At 40.3% G+C, this 22,051-nt stretch overlaps 1 protein-coding gene across 1 annotated transcript; it reads right to left on the reverse strand.

Moving 5' to 3' along the window:
- Positions 1–195: 195 nt before the first annotated feature.
- Positions 196–22,035, reverse strand: si:ch211-225h24.2 (uncharacterized protein LOC564539 homolog). Its single transcript, XM_023296924.3, has 4 exons — positions 21,616–22,035; positions 13,384–13,440; positions 5,595–5,710; positions 196–2,608 (listed from the first exon to the last, which is right to left on the reverse strand). The coding sequence occupies exons 1-4, from the start codon at positions 21,700–21,702 to the stop codon at positions 2,170–2,172; spliced, it is 699 nt and encodes a 232-aa protein (XP_023152692.1). The 5' UTR covers positions 21,703–22,035; the 3' UTR covers positions 196–2,169.
- Between the last annotated feature and the right edge of the window lie 16 nt (positions 22,036–22,051).

Genomic DNA, 22,051 nt, shown 5'->3' on the forward strand with positions numbered 1-22,051 from the left:
CCTGCAGTACCTCCCACAGAACCCCTGGTGTAGACGGTTGTTTTTAAATTGGTCGGCCTGCTTCCAAAGTTTGCTAGTGAAGGATTTTGGTCGACCGTACTTGTCAAATCCATGCGGGTGTTGAGAGCAAAGTCTGGTTAATCAAGTTGTGTATCTACCTAAAACAACAAAGTGTTGAAAGAAGCAGAGCCAGACTGTCAGACAAGATCTTTATTCTTCTTGAGAAAATGTGAGTCAGAGTTTCGGTGAATAAATACAGGCGTCCTTCCTTGGCAGTGGAGCTGCATCTGTGTTCACCTCTGACTTCAGTATCAAACAAATTCACTAAACGGATTATAAAGAAGAAAGATGACCAGCGGTGTGTTTAAAATTTCTTATTCACCTAAAAAATAAATCATTGTAGGAACGAAATCACTCTCCACTGACTCAGTTCTGTCTAATATACAAGATATGTACACACAAAAACAACACTTCCGCTCCTGCTGGTGACATTAACGTCATCCTGAGATGCTGGTTTGTAACTGGAAACCAGGAAGCCGGTGCAGCACAGGTGCATGCTGGGTAGACCCACTACCTGCACCAGAAGTGGACAGATTTGTAGTCAGTCTAGGTCGAATTTACAGCAAACACATGATGTATTTGGATGATGTTCATTTTGTCGTTGACTATCATAGGACAACGTTATTTCTTTTACACCGACAAATCAAAGATAAGATGGTTTTACGTTAGCTGACATGTTTCAACTGCAAATGCAGTCTTCTTCAGAGCGTCATCTGACGTGTGCTGACGTGTCCTTTTTTATCAGGTGACCAGCCAGAATCTGTCAGATAGGCCACGCCCCCTGCCGTCCGGTGGTCTCTGGAGGATGGAGTCCCAGGTATTAGAGGGTGTAGCTCCTCGTCCCGGTTCATGGAGCAGCTCGCCTGCTTAGCAGGACGAGGGGACCTACACCCTCTAATACCTGGGACTCCATCCTCCAGAAACCACCGGACGGCGGGGGGCGTGGCCTATCTGACAGATTCTGACAGATCTGTCAGACCGGTCACCTGATAAAAAGGACACGTCATCACACGTCAGATGACGCTCTGAAGAAGACTGCAGCTGCAGTTGAAACATGTCAGCTAAGGTAAAACCATCTTTTCTCTGATTTGTCGGTGTAAAACACATGATGTCATTTTATTGATACAAGGCACTTCATCGGTGCTTGGAGCAGGAAACCGTCTCCACATACAAAGTTTGGCTTTTATTCAGCATCAGATTCAGACAATAATAATTATTTTGCATTCATTTTGCCGTGTTGATGTTATCTGAGATAGAGAAGATGATTACTTAATTACAGAGTTCATTTTTCAGGATTGGAATACTATGCATTCACAATACATCCATTGAATTTGTGTTTAATCACATCGAAGAAGATCATTTTCTCTTGTGATGTATCCATATTTATTCAGATTTTCAAGCACTTCTCTATTATTAAGTGCCACATTTTAATTACTGTACGTTTTGGATGTCGAAAGCAGTTTGCAAGTCACAATTTCGATTATAACTCCGCATGACATGAGCACAGCATGAGCCCCAATACTCCCACTATAACAGGAGAACTGGACATCTCCTCTGCAAAGCCAGCTGTGGTTCGACCAATCTTTTTCTGTCACACACACACTAACATATGAACACACACGCTGGTTTTCCACATCCCAAAGGTGTTTCCTGATTGCACAGCCCATAATTGACATATAAATTAAAGGCTTCAGACATTCCTCGCTCAGATGCTGTAACTGCATAGACAGAAAAGAAGGGAAAAACCAACAGGAACAGTCTTCAGTAGCAGGTTTGCATGTTCTTCATCGTTTCACTTTGAGCGCCACAAAAATTACACGAGAATCAAACTTCTTATTTCTTGGCAATATCAAATATCTAAATGCCAGGCCAGTGGATATCACAGTTAAAATGGTACAGTAGTTTAAGGCTTTCATTTGTTGAGATTTACGCCAGTGAATCAAAAGTTCATTCATAAAAATTGGCATCAAAGCTAAAAAAAACAAAAAAACTTCATGTGGTATATTCAGGGTTTCACTACAGCTTCTCAACACCGTGTCGACTTTAACATTCGACGACGGAACAAGCAGGTATTTGGTTCAGATCTTCATGGACGAGGAGAGTCGACTACTATTTGAATCCCTCCCACACGCCCTCCGACACGATCCCTCTGCTCATCCTGCTGAAGCCGGCCAGCTTGACTTTGGCCCGGGCCGTCCACCTGACGGCAGCCGTGGAATCCTTGGAGTCTGACAGGTTAGCGTAGCGGGAGGAGTCCTCCTCCAGGCCCCGGCCTCCCCACGAGGCCAGTTCCAACGGGACGCTTAGGGAGTCAGGGAGGGACACCGCCAACTCTCCTCTCTGGTTCTTCTGCACCGCCGGTTCATCGGTCACAGTCTCGTTTAAGTTCTCCAAGTGTGGCGGCTCCCAGCCCTCCATCTTCTCCAGTTTTTTGGCAGGTGAGATTTGCCTCATCGTCATGGTGACGCTCTCCCAGAAACAGTGGCCCTTCTCTGGCTTGTCCTTCTTCTCCTTCTCCTTCTCATCGTCCTTGATTTTCTTGTGAGACCTTTGAAGAAACACAAAGACGAAGGGAAAACACTTTAACTAGGGGAGGGCTATAATTCTAGAAAATGCTGGTAATGAGTTCAGTTCAAACCGCAGATATGTGCATTTTCACCTACACAACACACTGAGAGTTTATCATGTTGGCCAATATGTGGCCAAATGAATAATCAGTTACTCGTTTGACTGGTGAATGTCTATAAGATTTTAAGGAAAACTTCCCACTTGATAGACCATAACCTCAGCATGTTTTTGGACTGTGGGAGGAAGTCAGAGAACCTGGAGAAAACCCACACATGCACAGGGAGAACATGCAAACTCCATGCAGAAAGATCCCAGGATCTCCTAGCTGCAAGGCAACAGTGCTAACCACCAAGCCACTGGACCAAAGACAGGTCTACAGTGACACTGAGAGACTTTTCTTTGGCGATGGAGCAACTTCCCTTACATCAGGTCTTGGCTGAATGAGTGTAGCCTTTCATGTGCCAGACATACAAGGATGCATATTGAACGTTCTCTGGAAAAATAACGATTTTGAGCATAATTGTGGTATTTTATAAAATGCCAGTTGCCAGAAGAACCAAAATCACACAGAAAAATAAAGCTGGGATATCTTCTTGTTCTACAATAAAAATTGATATAAACTTATTACCAGGTGTTTTTCCTCCCAAAAGGCACTGATTAGCTTCCCTCTACTTTAAGTGACTCGTATCTTAACCAGAAACACACCGGCTGGGTGTGTATCAGACATCTCAACACTGGAACATTCCCCATACAATGAGCCATTATACGGGGATTCCTGGTTGTTTGTCAGATCCAGCAGATTAATTGAGCTTTTCCTCTTCATGCATGTTCCGCTTCCTGAAGGCGTCTCAATGTTAATAACTGCTGGCAAATGAGAGCTCCGCTTTACATGTAAACAAATACAAGTGGTTGGATGTGACTCAGTTATTTCTAGTCAGGAGTGTAAATGTTTTTTCTTCACACACTTAAACCAGTGATGGCTGCTAAGTGCACCTCTCTTGATGTGATGTAAACCAGAAGGGATCTGTGGAGTACATTTTGCTGGCTGTTAGAGCAGATATTTGCCACTTGAACACAGTGAAAGCATGTTGTGTATACAGGACTGGCTTGTCATCATCTTTACATGGCAGACTTTGGTATCCCGTAGAGACACAGCTACTCTGATAGGGTGAATGTGTTAGCAAATACAGCCAGTAGTTACCGTCTGGAGTCGTGCTTCTGTCTACATAGTGGATATAAATCCATTATCCAGTCTCTATTTGGCCTCAACCAACTCCTAAGGGAAATATTTGTCTCTTTAGCTGATAAATGTTGTGCTATGTTCAGTGTACCGGCTCTTCAGAGCTCTTTTTGCTGGAAACAGCTGCCTACTGTGAACAGTGAAAACTGGACCAAACTGGACTGAAGCTCCGAGGATTACCATGACCTGGATGACAGAGAATCTACAGACATTACCGAGATCCATCCATTATCTATACACCGCTTTATCCTCATGAGGGTCGCGGGAGGCTGGAGTCTATCCCAGCTGACTGAGGGTGAAGGCAGGAGACACCTGGACAGGTCACCAATTTATCACAGGATTACATATACACACAAACAATCACACACACACATTCACACCTATGAGCACTTTAGAATCACCAATTAACCTCAGCATATTTTTGGACTGTGGGAAGAAGCCGGAGAACCTGGAGGAAACCTACCATGCACAGGGAGAACATGCAAACTATGCAGAAAGATCCCCGTGAACTGGGGATCTTCTACCTACAAGGTGAAAGTGCTAACCACCACATCACTGTGCAGCCCCATTACCAAGATAGTCAGGAAAATAAAGCAATCATCTACTCAAGTGATAAAAATTCTGGGGCTTTTTCAGCTGAACTGCAGGCAGATAGGAAATGAGTAAGGAAACACATTTTTTTTTTAAAGTACACTACTGTTCAAAGATTTGGGGTCACTTAGAAATGTCCTTATTTTTGAAAGAAAAGCAGTTTTTTCAATGAAGATAGCATTAAATGAATGATAAATCCAGTGTAGACATTGTTAATGTGGTAAATGACTATTGTAGCTGGAAACAGCTGATTTTTAATGGAATATCTCCATAGAGGTACAGAGGAACATTTCCAGCAACCATCACTCCTGTGTTCTAATGCTACATTGTGTTAGCTAATGGTGTTGAAAGGCTCATTGATGATTATAAAACCCTTGTGCAGTTATGTTAGCACATGAATAAAAGTGTGAGTTTTCATGGAAAACATGGAATTGTCTGGGTGACCCCAAACTTTGGAATGATAGTGTAGTAAAATGTGCACAGTGTGTAGAGTCAACATGTTTCCCAGTATTGGTAACAGCCACGGGCATTCAGAAAAGTTTTGCTTTTTTCTTTTAGGATTTATGGAATTGTATTGTTAGCAAACTGCACAAAAGACATTTCTGAGTTCTCTCCTCTTCTTCGTGGTTGTTCTGTTTCCATAAAGGTGCAGGACATTATATTGCAGTGAAAAATTTGCAGTGAGTTAAATGTGACAGAAGCAACTCTGAGAATTAATCAAACACATTTACTCAATTAGTATACCATAGAAGAAAATATTCTTATGATTAATTAGGTATTGTTACCTAAATAAAGCTGCTAAAATATGAGCTATGATTATCGATAATATATAAAGTAGTTCAATTTGACCTAATATGAATTATTTACGTTTGCTGCTAACATGTTAATACATTCATAGAATAAATATTCTATAATGTACTAAACTATATAGAGAGAAATAGCTAAACAGAAATACTAAAGCTTAGTTTGGTTAATGTACTCCACATTTTCCACCTCTGCTTAAAAAGCTATGAGCATTTTTTGTGAATCTATTTGTCTCAACCTGCCACTGTGCTGATCGAGTTAATTATCATTTTAGTTTTCTCTACTGTAGTGTGCAATTTGTCACAATTTGTCATGAAGTGCGTCGCCTCACCCTCTGCGATCAGCCAGCTTGACTCCGGTCAACAAGAAATGTTCGTCATCTTTGGAGGAGAACATCTTCTTCTCCCTCCTCTCCTTCTTGGACATGATCTTCTTCACCTTGGCCTCCTGACAGAAACCAGGCAGAAACGAGAACATTTGATTTTGAATTGAGGAGTTAAATCTCTCACCTGTTGCATGTTAGCTCTTTATCTCAGATGTGATCTGTGAGTAATTTATACTCCCAGAAGAGGAGGATTCCACAAAGTCAGGTTCACAGGAGTTTAGAAAAGCAGCCATATGTTCATACTGATGATGATGATGATGATGATGATGATGATACATTTTTGGGGAATCTTACGAGTTGTATTGGCTCTGAACTAATGAAGTATGTTCTCCTTTGAATCTAAATCATCCTTCCATCCACATGTGCAATTTCAAACCTCTCTTTATCAAATAGTCAAAAGGTCACAAGGAATAAAATATTTTTAAAGTAGAGAATTTCATTTCTTTTCTGAGTGTTGCCATTCTATGCATGGTAAACTAGGGATTAGCTTAGCTTAGCTTGGTACACAGACTGCAGACAGGCAACGGCTAACCTGCTAGCAAAGGCCTACCAACACCTCTAAAGTGTATTAACATGTTTTATTATTTTTCACAGCTTGTTGTTTGTGCTATAACTAATAATCATGCAGAATGTCTGTCTGGTGACAAATAATTGGATTTCCCCTAAATATGAAGTTCAATATTGCTCAAGTTTCAAATACAAAAGAGACAAGATAATGCCATCTAGCTAAGTCTGGTGTTTCTGAGTTTGCAAAAGCCTGTAGGGTCCATGTGGCCCAAAATTTGTGTAATTTGCAGAAGCAGGAATCATAACGCTGGCTAAAAATATTAACTGCTACAACTACATGTCTGTAGTGTCCATGTTCACGTCTGCAAGTTAGTCTAAAGTCTAAAGGCGTTACTGTATTGGAATCAGTTTATTGTTTCCCTTTGTATGTTCTTTAGTAGCACCTGGTGGTGGCAGCACTTTAACAGCTCTAGAGAGGAAGTGAGCTAACAGGAACAGGAAGTACTGTTCAGGAAGTTCTTTTCCAGAGCATCAAACCTCTTAATCCCGTGCCATAAAGTCCACAAACCAGCTTCATCTGTAAGTCATCAGCTATTTACAGTTATATGAAATGTTTCTCTTACTGTTTCTTGGGCTGAATACAGAATATTTGATGATGGTGAGTGTAAACAAATAGATGCATCAGTAGTTTGGTGGTTAAAGCAGAGGTCCTTATTTTATGTTCCTTGACATAACTTTAAGCATCTGTTTGCATGAGTTCATGTCAGTAACGGCAAATATCTGCCACAATAATCAACCGGGACAGTATTTGGTTGATCTCTATTCCCAACCAACCCCGAAGTGTATTTCAAGAACTCTTCACGTGTTGTTTTAAGGAAAATTTAATGCTACAAGTAGGAGTAGAAAGGAAAATGTCCTGTTGCTGTCTGGACAAAAAAGTTGAGTGGCACTGACTTGGCTGTAATGTTTGGCACATTCCAGTGGGAGGCCTTCCACTCCCTCTGAAGGGAGTCTATCAGAATTCCTCCTCGGAGCACAGATACAGCTCTACTCAGGGACTATGGAGCAACGTTTTGTTTCTCACCTGCAAAGAATTCCCAATGTCAACTCTCAAAGTCATGATGTTGACTCCCACTCACATCCGTGCCTGCCTTCGCCTTGCAGTACATTCTCAGTGCAGACAGCATTATTTGATGAATGGGTTCAACCCTGATAACCCCTTTGAGCTGCTTCTTTTGTTTCTATATTTTACATAGGGAGGAGGAATTCAGCTCAAAGCTTCATGTGAGACAAACATCCGTAGCCTACTGTATGTTCAGGAGCAGGGAGTGCAATAATAACAAGCAAACAACAAGCTGGATATGAAGGACTCGGAAACACCCCCACAATTTAATCAATTGCTCCTTGTATCATTTCCGACGGATAAGTCCTGATAAGTCCTCAGCGATGGATTTGTAGTAGGATCACAAGCATGTGATCATCAGCAGGCAGCTGATGTAGTAACCCTTCACTTGTTGTCATAGTTACGATGACGCCGTGCCGCTATCTTGCAATGATACAGAAATCCTTAACAAATCCGTGGATCCAGACTATAAGCCACATCACTGCCAAAATCTAATCACTTGGTCCTTGAGTCATTTCTGACCTTCCCTGAAAATTTCATCCAAATCCGTTAGTTTGTTTTTGAGTGATGTTGCTATCAGACAGGCAGACAGACCAACATAACTCCACCATGTTCCTTGGCAGAGTAATAAGATCTATTACCAGGTCAAGCTTCAGAATTTCAAAGTTTAGATAAAACAAACTTTTACAAAACTCTTGGTCCCACTGGCAACACAAGCTCTACATTTTTTTTATCACACACATGCAAACACTCATGATCCGACTCGTGTCACATTTGATAGATTTGACTTTTGCTTTGGTGACTTTGGAGGCAGGCACTTTGCTGATAAGTGGAAAAACACAAATATCCATCTCATCATCGTGAACATGCCTGTGGGCAAATCTGCTGACAGTTTATTATCGTCGAAAAAACATTTTCAAAACCTAATCTCAGCTATTTCAACACCAACTTTGAATCTAGTGTGTCTGTGCGCCATCAAGTGTGAACTGGATCAGATGTGCAGTAGTTTGAGCTTTGCAGAACAGAAACTGGAGATGCCAAAACAGATGGAGTCTCTCAGTGTGTAGCTATATATGTGTGTGTGTGTGCGTGCGTGCGTGCGTGTGTAGCTGAATTCCAGCTGTGTATGTACGTGCATGCATGCCTGCACATACAGAGGGTTGCCTATTCACTGTTCTCCTCAGCATTAACCTCCAGGCCTCCAGATCCAAAGCAGCTCAATGACCAGTAATCTCTCCAGCCAAAAAGGTAAACCAAGCAGCTCACTGGATCGCTTTGTGGGGGAGCTTTACCTACAGCTCCACGCTTGGGGGAACAATAGCGCTCTTATTGCACGAAATTCTTCTATCCATACCTCTGAGATGGAAACTGAGGGATTAAAGAGGCGCTTGATTTTTGAAATGCCGGATGAATTGAAGCTATCGGGGATTAATTCTAGTTCATTTAGATCTGGCAAACTAGTGAAAGATGTATAAAACTCTTTGTGTCAGTGGTGGTGGCTCAAATTGTAGTAATCAGGGGTTATTTTATAGTCTTCTCAAAAAAACAACAAAGCAGTAAAATGAAAAAAACTCAAAGAAGTTGCATTTTGAGATCCTGATTTGAGTTACATGAAATTACTGATACCATTCCCACATCAATATATTCAGATAGAAGCTATAGTAAAAATCTTTATAGACAAATCTTGCCACTCAGCACCTCATGTTATAATGCCCCCATGGCAGTTATTTTGGGCTAATAAGACCAATTCCTGATCTAAATGGATGAGCAGAGACCCTAAAGTGCTATTTTAAAGTCCACCTGGACATAACATAACTGCATGCGAAGAATTAGCCAACAAATCTGGTGATGTCGCCCCAAAATAAGCATTAAAAAGCATTTTAAAAGTTTTTCTCCAAACGTGATACTTGTACCACACATGCGCAAAATTTTGCAAAGCATGTTGCTTTAATTCGGCAACACAATTCACTAGACGTTCCCCAGTTTGGATGTTACAAAGCTTACGACTGGCTTTTAGTTAAGAACCGGGCCATGTGTCATATAATCACTGACTTTGGCATTACAGAATTCTCCAACTGATTTCTACTGATGAGTGAAAACTGTAAAGTACGGCGGCAATGACAAAAGAACAACAGATGGTACAGTTATGTTTGCAGATTTTCTCTCCACCTCAATACACTCATATTTGGAGAATAATTAATTTGCTGAACAAAACAAAATGCAAAACTTTTGGCCAGAATAATCATGTAGTAAAAATCCATATTTCTTCAATCATCAGAATTGTTTGCCTAATTCATCTGCAGTTTGAATGAGCAACTTATCACTGCATGGATCATGAATGTCTTGCAAGTACTGCTAAATGTTTTTTTCTTTATGTAAGAGTCAGTATAAAGCACCCTGGAATGAAACTCCCATGTATGTCATCAGCTTTTTACAGCTACAGGTAGCCTCCTCTTCCAGGACTTCATGTGCACTTTGTGTGTCCTAATATGAGCATAAAACGGCGGAGGGTGGAAGAATTGTAGCCTTCCACAGTGTAGAAGCAGTCTGTGGCTATTTTCAGCCTTGTTTTTCTTCCACGGTGATTGTTCCAGTCCAAAAAGGCCAGCTCCTCGAAAGAATGCTGCATTTCCTTCCCCTTCTCCGGCTCAGCCACCCCTACCCTCACGAACAGGACAGGTCGTGAAATATGTCCCGTGAACCCGGTCGCATACAGTAGCTATACATAAAGCTGGCAGCTAGCCACCGTTCAAAGACAATACATCGCCTGTGTGAGGTTTGCACTCAAGCTGTGTACACTCAAATGAGCTCAGACACGGATACACCTAGAGTAAAGACTTGCTGTCAGCACAGATTATGAGATGATGCATATCTCTCATGAACAGAACGATGAGGCAAAAATCACCTCCACAAACAGAGGGCACATGTTCTCCAACCTGCATCATAAAACCATTATTTACTGAGTTTACAGGGATGATGACGAAGCTAATCTGGCTGAGCATCAATGGAAATAAACTCCATTTTGACTTTAGCCTAATTTACTGTACACCTTACAATCAACCACAAACAACCTCTGAAGATATCTTCCTTTTGTTTTGTTTTGAAACGCTGAGTTTTAAACCACTGACAGTCCAATGAGGGGAGATTTGGGGATTCAGGTTTGGGTTGCAGCGGCTTTCTGAAAATCCATCCCTACATCTGTGTGCACAGTCCTTCCTAAGGTCACTAAATCAGGTTCCATCCATCCATTACCAATACACCAGAACCCATCCCAGCTGACTTAGGGTGAAGGCAGGGTCAGGTCACCATTCTATCACAGGGCTACATATAGAGACAATCACACCTATGGACAGTTTAGAGTTACCATTTAACCTGAACATATTTTTGGACTGTGGGAAGAAGGCGGAGTAGCCAGAGAAAACCTATGCAGGCACAGGGAGAACATACAGACTCCATGCAGGAATATCACGGGAAGGCCGGGACGTGAACTGGGGATCTCGTAGCTGCAAGGCGAAAGTGCTAACCACCAAGCCACTGTGCAGTCCCACTAAAGCAGGTTGCACCATTAAAACTTAATTCAAAGTAGCTTGCTTTAATATTATAATAATGTGATGCCAACCAGAAAATGTCCCCAGCTCTGGTATGCTGTGGGGGGCATTTTATATATACTGTATTTATTAATTTTTCATTCTTCATTCTTGTATATTTTGAATATATTATTGTTTTTATAATTATTATCTTTACTGTACATATGGTTAGTGCTGCTCTCAAAGATTTTTACTGCTGTAACACTGGAAATTTCCCCTGACGTGGGGAGCAATAAAGGACTATCTTATCTTATCTTACTGGCATGGCTGGATGCACCGATTCTCTCTAGAGGGAGGGAGACACCGCTGCAAACTGATGCAGAGTTGTCATTTCATCCTGTGATGAAACATCTTGATGGGAGCGATTTCAGCACAAATATTAGTCCAAAAACTTGACCAGGAGCACCAAAGATGCAGTTTGTGTGCCAAAAATCACAAACAACACCCTCACTGCTTTACAATTTCACAGGTATTGCAAGCTAAGATGCCCCAAAAAATAAAATTTTACTTCTATTAAGACAGAATCTGCAGCAGATTAACACAACTCACTAATAATAAATGTAAACAGCTGCTTAAATTTAGTTTGTTGCTTCCAGTGGTTTGTAGGAGTCTTTTGTCTGAGTTTATTACATGTTCTATTCTTTAGATCAGACAGGTGAACCGTCACACAGACTCAGTGAGCTGAACTGCAGTTAAATCCTTTGGTACACATCAGACTGAATGGGTTCAGGTTGAGTCCAAAGCTCCATTACAGCTGGATATTTTAATTTTACTGCTTTTAGAGTTGTAGTTATATTAACATACATTACTGACAGAACAAAGTCAATGATAAGAAGTCAGACAGGTTGTAAACAACCAACAGTTCAGCCAAATTATCTAAACCAAAAGGTTAGACCTTTGCATGTACAACGTTGGTAATCCGTCAATGCACAAAACTGCAGCGAGTATAGCAGGTTAAACTGAACCAGGAAGTCAGCGTGCAAACTGTGATGCATGCTTACAACAGCTAGTGTGTTTAAAAAATCTACTGTTTACTTTTTCTCTGTTTTTTTCTTGTAAAGATGTTTAACTAACTTGTGGATTTGCCTAAAATGTTTAGTTGTTTTTTGTAACGCCTGACTTGTTTGAGTCAGTCTTCAGTAAAGTTATAAACACACCTGATTGCACAATCAAATCAATCAATTCTGAAAACAATAACAAGAAAAGCACTCAGAGTGAATGCAGTACCCCACCAAGGCTGTTTATTCCCCCATATAGCATCATCAGAAATGCAGCTTTTTTTTTTTATAGAAATGAGAAACTGAGCACAGGTGTGTGTTATGCATGTGCACGTTACGTACGGATGCCAAACCCTGTGAACTAAACACCCCAACAATTTAATCAATTGCTCCTTGTATCATTTCCGACGGATAAGTCCTGCTAAGTCCGCAGCGGTGGATTTGTAGTAGGATTGCAATCATGTAATTGTCAGCAGGCAGCTGACGTAGTGTTCATTTGTTGTCATGGTTACAGTGACTCCGTGCCGCTACCTTGCAATGATACAGAAATCTTTAACAAATCCGTGGACCCAGACTATAAGCCACATCACTGCCAAAATCTAATCACTTGGTTCTTGTCTCATTTCTGACCTTCCCTGAAAATTTCATCCAAATCCGTTAGTCTGTTTTTGAGTAATGTTGCTAACAGACAGAAAGACAGACAAACCAACGCCGATCATCAAATAACTCCTGCTGCGTTCCTTGGCAGAGTAAAAATATGACACAAGACAAAAAAGTCTGAATTATCCTTTAAGTCCTTAACCTTGTAGACTCTCTTCAGCTGTGAATGAGTAGAAAAGCTGTTTGCTACCTGAGGCTTTGGACTACCAGCTTTTCTGTGTCAAAAACTAAATGAAACGTTCCAAATTTTGTTTACATTTTACATTTTTTCCAGTAAAAGATCCAAGGTTGCAGCACAAATGAAAGCAGCAGAGAGGACAAAACTATAATAGCGAGAATTAAAAACAGATACCAAAAGCACACTGACCAGAGATCAGAATGACCTCAGTTCCTTCGTGTCTGTCTTATGATAAGGATAACAGTACAAATGCGCACACATATGCGGCATAACAACAAACCAGACAGTTTTCCAGTGATAAGGTGAAGGATAAGGCTGGGGATGATAGCTGAAGGCTGGTGTGTTTACTGATAAACATGGCAGTCCTCTGACCGGCCTGCTTCACCTCAGCTGTACTGTCCAATACTTTGGTGTCAGGAAGAAACTGCCTGAGAGACTTGAAGTGTGCGTACGGACTGAGAGCACTGAGGTCACCTGAAGCATATGGATGTCAGTGGTGATGTAAGATTGTCTCTTTGAGGTTAGCTGGTGACACTATGGGCGTGTGTGAGGAGATAAGAGCGTGTTGGGTGAGTCCATATCTTTCAGGGGTAACTGTCACAAGTCAAACAGTGTAAAATGAGTATATGTTTAGAGGCAGATAGTGCATTGGTGTCTGTGTTCCGTCCAAGTTGCTGTTTACCTTGGACGCTGCGGTGACGGCTTCCTCGTCCTCTTCCTCTCCTTCTATGTCTTTGTCCTGAGACACACAAACACACACAGCGGCGGCGAGTTAACACAAATAGCGACCCCTAAGCGCTTATACCGTCCACATTTTTACTGTGTGGAGTGTGTGCATGTCTTCCTGTGAAAGAGGAGGCGACTGTTTTAGAGCTGTAACATAAACACAGCGAGATGGAGGGATGGATGGATGGACGGAGGACGAGGGGAAACCACCGAGCTCCGAGGGCAGATTTGAACAAAAGAAAGTGAAAACAAACCCCTGACCTACTGCCTTAACCATGCGCAACACTATTTGGATTTAACAGTTCTATTTTGGTTCCATTGTGTTTCTGTCTTCAAGCTTTTTTCCATTTTGAATATATCCTTTGTATAATATCTCTGTTATTGTTCTTATTATTTGATGTGAAGCTCTTTGTTTTAATAACCGCCACACATTCAATAATAAAGACAATGATGAACTTCATGATGAACTAAAAAATCCAAATCCAATGGAAAATAGGTATCTCCTAACCGACATTGCGCATCAAAGGGTTAAGTAAGTAGTAAGCAAAGATGTGGCTTTGGTGTTCACTTAAAATAGTGACAGGTGGAGTTGTTGTGGTGGAACATTGTTGACCATATCAGCTACCTACATCCTGTAAATCAGACTGCTACAAACCAGGATAAACTGTAGGGATGATCATTTTTATCCCCGTTACCACCTCAGTTGTTCTTTCACCCACTTTTCTGTTTTACTTCACCTTACAATGTTGGGGGTCTTTACTGATCCCTGATTAACCATCTGACCACCAGATTCACTCCAGACTGTCTCACCATTTCCAGTCACCTAAATTCCCCAGAAACCTCACCTATTCCTCAATCATCCCCTCAGTATTCACACCAACCATGTCCACCTGTTCCCTGCCAGACTTGCAGCATTGTTTCATGCCATTGCATTCCAATCAGTTGTACCTGCAGCCTGACTCTGCACCTGTTCCCGGTCTTATGTTCCACTTCTACCAATATCTGCTCTGAGCGGCTCACTGCAACCCTTTGGGCTTGTTTGCTTGCCTGGACTGCCTAAGCCTGTTTTTCTACAATTTATACAATTTTATTTAGCAGACACTTTTATTCAGAGCGACGTACATCTGAGAGGAGATACAACAGAATCAAGGATCTAGTCAGGAGAAAACAACCTGGATAAGTGCCACTCTTCTTAGATTTCATTAAAGTTATTCAACTAAATCTGTCTGCCTTTGTTTCTCCATCTCTGAGGCTGTGCCATGCCTGTCTTAGGAATAAATATTGTTTTTTATCCTGGCTGAGTGCAGCTTCCTGACTTAAATTTATACAGATGTGTTCTAGGACTGAATATATGAGCAAAATTAGCCTCTAGCAACCAAAAGTTATTACACTAGAGGATATCATAACCTCATATTTTCTGTTTGGACCATTTTACTTTCAGTGTTTTAAACCTTAAAGTACATTTTTCACTAATATTAATCATTGTCAGGGACTTACAGTTTGCCCCAGAAGACTTATAGGCATTAAATCACGAGGAAAAAGACTGCAGCTACAAGTCATCAGATGTGCAGCTGAGCCTCAGACCACTGAGCCAGAATTCCTGCAAAATGATCAAAGCTGTAAGAACTTAGAAGATCTAGCGACTCCATGGTGGTTGGACATGTCTGAGCAGAGTCTGCTGGTTCTCCGCCACCGGAGCTGATCAAAGACACTCATTCACTCTCACATAGTGATCGTTGACTACTGTTAAGAGCGTAAAAGCATTAACAACTTTAGAACAGAGGGAGAGAGTGAAGGGGGAGGAGATTCAGGGAGAAAGAGTGATGTTTTGGGGGAAAAAAGGCTCCTGACAACAGAAAAAGCAAGGGTTCTTATTTCGCACTTCAGGGGGTTATTTTTTCTTTCTCTTTCTTTCCTTATATCTGTGTGTAAATTTCAGTTCAGTGTTCCAAAACTCAGCAAGTGGCAACTACTATACTCCAACAATACTCCACATTCTCTAAACACAACATACCGAAAATATTTAACCATGACATGATACCACAATACAAGATATTTAAAGGTATACACTGTTAAAAAAAAGTAAAAATCCTGAAAAAAAAAAAACCCAAAAAACTGGTGGCAATCCAGCAGCATGGTTACAAGAAAAAAAAAGTAGAAAATTGTAGAATATTGCAGTGTTAATATAAAATCATTTAAAATAAAATACAATTGTGGAATAAATGGCAAAATTATATGTTTTAGTGAAATGAGCTCTAATTTATGGTCACTCATTGTGCAAGAATAAATGACTTTTTGTAAAAATATTGATTTTTAATGTGGACATTATGTACAGCTTTGACCTGTTTTTTGTTGTTTTTTTCAGTGAACATGCAAACTTATACTATTTTCTGTAAGTTTACTAGACATTATCTGTAATTTAATAAAACAAGGAAGCTTAGTAAGATCACAGTCAAAAATATTTTTTAAAATAATTTTTTAAACCCTTAAAAATACTTTTTTTTCCCAAATAATGGCAAACATCTGTAAAAAGTATTTTGGGTAAACCTGCAAATAAAGCTTTTTCCGTAAGTTTACTTGAAATTATCTGTAGTTTAATAAAACAAGGAAATTCTGTAAAATAGCATTATAAAAAATTACCATTTTTTTAGTGCCTAACATAGATATAAACTTAGAACAGGGGAATTTCATTAAAATTACTTTATTCTATATGCATCATTTTTAATACATTTCTACATTAACCATATTGTGTAACCATATTGACACAACCTGTCAGTTTTCAGCTGAACTGCAGGACTTGTTTGCAAACACAAAAATAGGAAACAAGTACGAAAACAGATTAATAACTTAAACAGATAAATATCAATAGCAGTAATATCCCGTTTTTTTCCATTGTCAGTAAAAGCTGTGGACACAAAATGTTGCACACGTTGGTTCCAGTTTTCTTTTTGTGATTTACGGCATTATAACTGCACAGAAGGCCAGTTTGAGTTCTCTCCTCCTCTAGTTGTGGTTGTGCTGTTGTAGCTCAGTAAATAATTGAATATAGTGTATTTTATTTTGGTGAACTTTCTCAAAACATGAATATTACTTTTGTTGTTATTTTTGGGTTGTTTTTGTGTTACTTCAGCCGAGTACTTTTTATTTTCTTGTATATGGTTCCAGTTTACCTGTTGTAGCAGGGGGTCATTAATTAGTGATGTATGATAACTGATAAACGATACATGTGTGACGAGTCGGACAGCTTCTGATATGGTACAAGTGGTGATGCTCTCTTCTAATTGTTGAGTTAGCGGCCATAAAATACTGTTTAAGCTGTTTAAGGCTTCATACAAACTTAAGTGAATGATAATATTGATATTTAAGTGAATTTAGATTTGAATTTTAATTGGTAAGACTTACATTTTAAAACGTTTTTTAATGATAATTACCGCAGTTTCGTCCTCATTTGTATGTGTGTTTGGCCTGCTACAGGAAAGAGAGACTACATGCCTGTGTGCGTTACTGAGTTGTGACCTGTTGCCTCTCCTTTATAGGAAAATAAACATGCTGATCCTGTGAAGTGTGAGCAGTCATTTTAAATCTGCTACACTGTTTCCTTAAAGATGCTGGACTTTATAAAAAATGAGCTCACAGTGAGTCAAAATGTGACAGAAGTCTCCCAGAATAGTGCTTGGCATCATGTCTCGTGATGATTTAAAGTGAACAAAACAAACATTTGATTTCCACTGTCTTAAACCTCTCCTCCTTCAGCTGGGGATCAGATCTGCTTAAACTTTCTGATCCTCTTCATGGCTTCATGATTCACATGTGAGGCCGTCTGAAGTTTTTTTTTGCGCTCTCGTGATCCCACTTCACAGCGACGGTGATATTTAAGTATTCAGGTGTGTTACCACCAGAGACACACACCTTCACAGCTGATTACAGCTTCAACAGACAGTAAGTGATGAGAAAGCAGCTGTGGAGGGAGGAAGGGAATGATATTGTCTCCAGGTTCTGGATTTTTTTTTGTCTTTCTCCTTACCTCCATGTCTCTGGATGTATTATCTCTTTACACTTCTCTGTCTGTACCTGATTTTTCTTGCACAGTTTCGACACACAATCATCTGTTCTGCCATGAAAGTTTTAACCAAAGATAACAGAGGAGGCCTGACAGAACAGAGGTTATGAAGGCTGTTGGTTTGGACCACCTGGATGAATGAATGCAGGTGGAGAAAGTAAAAGATGAGGATTTGAGAATGAAGAAACTTGACCCCTTGTTGTTCAAAAGTTGTTCAAACCCCGTTGGGGTCCCCAAGGATTGTTTTCCCTTCGGACTGTTAGCCTCGGTTAGCAGCTCTTTATGCTAAGCTAATGTGCTGCTGGACTTTGGAATATATTTTTTTTAATTTGTTGAAAACTCAATAAGCTGAGTTTGATGTTTCTGTGAGCGACATGCTGAATGGATTTCCAACAGAGGAGAGAAGGAGGAAAAGCTATCTTAGAGGAGGATCAGAGAAATGTTTTCACTTTAAAAGAACGTGTTTTGCTACTTTGTTGCTGAGATGTTTGATGTCTGATCGTTGCTTTGTAAACATCGTGCAGCACGTTTTAGTTCAGTTCAGAAGCAGGCACAATTTAAAATGCCCCTGATTTACAAGAACCATAGCTGAAGTCAGAATAGAGGATGCTTCCTGAGTAGTTTTGGCACTGGTGGAGATGACTGTGTCATCGGTGTACATTTGAAATTCCACATTAGCACAGCACATTACGGCCCAAAACTAGTACTGTAATACTTTAAATATATTTTGCTGCCACTATTACCCAAGTATGTTTTTCTTTAAAAGGAGTATTTTTACATTAATGTTTTGGCGTTCTGTCAGTGAAGTATGATCGCAATTTTGATTGTTGTTTAAGCCACTTTTCAAGCAGAAATGAAACTGCCACTCACTCTAGCTGCTCATGTGTGAACATTTGCTGCTTTTCTTTGAGTTCTATGAAAGTAAACTGTATGTATTTGAGGTTTGAACTGTTGCTTGGACAAAACAAACAATAAGAATATGTCTGGACAATTGCAACTTACATGTGTCACTATTTCCTGGAGTGTTTCAGACAAAGGGCTTCCCCCATCTAGACTACCATCCTCAGAGGATGTAAACAGGATGCATAATGTCATTAGCCAACCGTGGGCTCTTATCTGTGTCTGATTACACTTTTGACAAATTGGCACCATTAAAAGCACATCTAAAGATATTAGCTGGGTTATATCTACAATGTTTTTGTGGTTGGATTCCTGTAATACTAAATAAAGCTGGGAAAACACCACAAATCTAAAGTTCTAGAGTCACAAGGAGAGGGTTTCTAGGCAGTCCAAGTGGATTCATGGATGTATCTGTTATAATTATATCCTCAAAAAATGCAACATCACTAAAAAAAAAAATGTGGTATGATTTTAGCATGTATTCTGACTCAAAGAAACAACAGGATTTTTGACTCAGTAGTCGTAGCACCTTCATAGCTGCAACTCAATTAGTCCAGATAACTGCCACATTAATAGATGATAAAAATACATTTTAGTTACATTAGCATTTTCTATTTATCTAACAATTTAATAACGATTATTAAGGGTGTTTTTACCTTTACATTTTTCGCAGACGAAAAATGTAAAGGTAAAAACATCCTGAATAATCCTTACTAAATTGTCAGATTTTAAAAAAGCACTAATTTAATGAAAAGACGACAAAATAAACACAATCAGTCTCCCTTTTAGTTACAGCCCTGTGTTGATCCTTGATTTTCCTCTAGCTTGAAAATTAATTAGACTTTTTCCTGAAACAGTCTGACATGTTTGAACTTCAAAAACTTCAAAACTCAAGAAGAATTCAAACAGAAGCCAAACAGGTACTCCTTCTGCTGGGTCCTGACGCAAAAATGCTCCTGTTTCTTGTGTGTATCTGCCTCAGTTTGAATAACAGGAAGGAAAAAAAAGCTGCATTTCCAAACTGTGTTATCATAACTTTTATCCTGTCTTCATCCTGCATCGCTACTCTGCCTCTTTGCCGTGTTTACGACATTTGATGATCTAACCTCCAACCCCTGGGTGTACTTTACTGCCATGGCAACTCGAGGAGACCTCCCTGATGATTTTCCCAGGAATCTTGAGGAGAAGCTGAAGCGCCGATCTCGGATCTGCTCTTATCGAGCGAGTAATTCTGGCCACCACTGGAAACGGACACACAAACTGAAGCAGACGTAAAGGCCACATGCGCTGGTTCCCAGGATGGAGCTGAGAAGGACCAATGAAAGCCAGCCAGGGGTCACAGATCTCAACATTATCACAACAAGGGAGGAAAAATGTTGGAGAGTGGTGTTGGTTGATATTCCCAGATGCTTATAATGCATCTAAGCTGTATGGCAAAACACTATAAACTCTGACATGCATTTTAGGAAAGCAAATTATCCAAAAAACACCAAAAAAATCAGTTTTGCAAGTTCTTGGACATGAACAGCGTTCCCCAAGTTCTTCCATCCATCCATCCATCCATCCATTATCTATACACCACTCAATCCTCATTAGGGTTGCAGGGGGCTGGAGTCTATCCCAGCTGACTTACAGTGAAGGTAGGGGACATCCTGGACAGCTCACCAGTCTATCACAGGGCTACAATTGTATAATTTCATTTAGCAGATGCTTTTATCCAAGGCAGCGCACATCTGAGAGTAGAATCAACACAAGCAAGGATCTAGTCAGGAGAAAACAACCTGGAAAAGAGCCATAAAACAAGTTCAAGTGTGATAGAGCCATGGTTTCTGCAGGCAGTGCAGATTTATTAGGATTTTCTATTTTCCATGGCAGTCTGTCAAGTGCAAAGGAGTTCTTTTTGAGGTTTTTAGTCGTTTCTTAAAGACTGAGAGCAACTCTGCAGATCAGAGTTTAATGACTTGTTCCACTACATATGGAGACAAAAAATCACTCTCACATTCACACCTATGAACAATTTAAAATCACCAATTAACCTCAGCATGTTTTTGGACTGTGGGAGGAAGCTGGAGAACCCGGAGAAAATCCACACATGTACAGGGAGAACATGCAAACTCCATGCAGAAAGAACTGGGGATCTTCTAGCTGCATGGCAACAGTGCTAACCACCAAGCCACTGTACAGCCCTCCTAGTTCTTCTTGGTGTAATTCATTCCTCACTATGCAAAAAGAAGACAAAATCTCTCCATAAAACATTGATTCATCACAGTTTAATAAAGCTTTTTATCACGCGTACAGGGAGCTGATAACAAGTATGACGACAGCACACTATTTTGACTCCAACATTTATGAGGAAGGAAAGAAAAACAAAAATGGTGAGATCTGGCATATTTATCTCTCCAGATATTTGGAAATTACCCAATATCCTGCTCTTATTTCTACAAGAATTCCTGCATTTAACTAAACACCTGGAACCTGCTCTATTTCAGCTTTATTAACAACCTGACTCAGGTTCTGCAAGTTACAGACCCACTATACTACACCTATTTCCACAGATAAACATGTCACCTTGCTATTTGTTATGCCTCTACTCCCACATGTTCACCCCCCAAACAGCGTGACAGAGTCCAGCTGGCTGCTAGTGCTGATCCTGAGGCTCTTCAGACCTCACACACCGGGATACCAGACATACAGCACAAAGAAAGCAAAGAGACATTCATGAGCCGTCGCCTCTTCAGTCAGAACCTTTATAGTTGGAAATAAAGCAATTTGACTCCTTATATTGTACTTTAAGCGACACTTATCACAACTTTGTTACACACCTGTGTGGATTAGAGCAAAGAAAAAGTCCTGTTTACACGTCTGCAGTGTAAATTACATTCGATTGTCTCTTCTTTGACCTCTTGGCCTTTTTCCTCCTCAGCTGACCTGACATGAGTTAGAGCACTTGTCCTCCTCCTCCATCTGCTCCCCCTTCTTTCTGCTTTTCCTTTTTTAAACAGGAACCAAAGAAATATTGGAGATTTCAACCGGTTTCATGCTGCCTTTTAAATCATCTTTTCCGTGTGTTTGATATTAATTTTTGGCATCTTGTCTCATCATTAGTCATTTCTGAACCACCAGACTTGATAAAAAATTATCCATCTGAGCTGAGTTAGACATCATTAAGATATTTTGCCACTTTTTCCTGTCTTTTCATCACAGATCACACTGTTTCCTTTCTGTTACCTTGTAGGAGTGATGATAGTGCCAGGACATGTCGTCCTCCTCTGACGCATAATCCACCAGCACTTTGCTCTTGGTTTTCTTAAACATATCTCCACTTGTCGCTGAAACAGACACTCTTCTGAAAAGCAAAGCTGTCTATTTAGGCTCTTTAATTTGAAAAAAGAAAAGAAAAGAAAAAGAAGCTGAAGTCCAACTGTTCGCCTTCTGGAGAGATCGCAGCGACGCACCAGCCGAGCGCGTTCAACTCCTTTTGTTTATTTTTTCCTCCAGCAGCAAATCCACAAGTTTTTTCCCCCTCTTCTCTCTGAAAAACAGCTCATTCATAAAGGTGCCAGGAGCTGGATGACGCTACACGATTTGGTTTCGTAAGACTTTGGCGTGCGTTTGGTGCGTTTTTACGCAGCCTGGACCACCTGGACCTCAAAGCCACGCTCCT

This window comes from Amphiprion ocellaris, chromosome 12 (assembly GCF_022539595.1).
Source record: "Amphiprion ocellaris isolate individual 3 ecotype Okinawa chromosome 12, ASM2253959v1, whole genome shotgun sequence".
Lineage (NCBI taxonomy): Eukaryota > Metazoa > Chordata > Actinopteri > Pomacentridae > Amphiprion > Amphiprion ocellaris.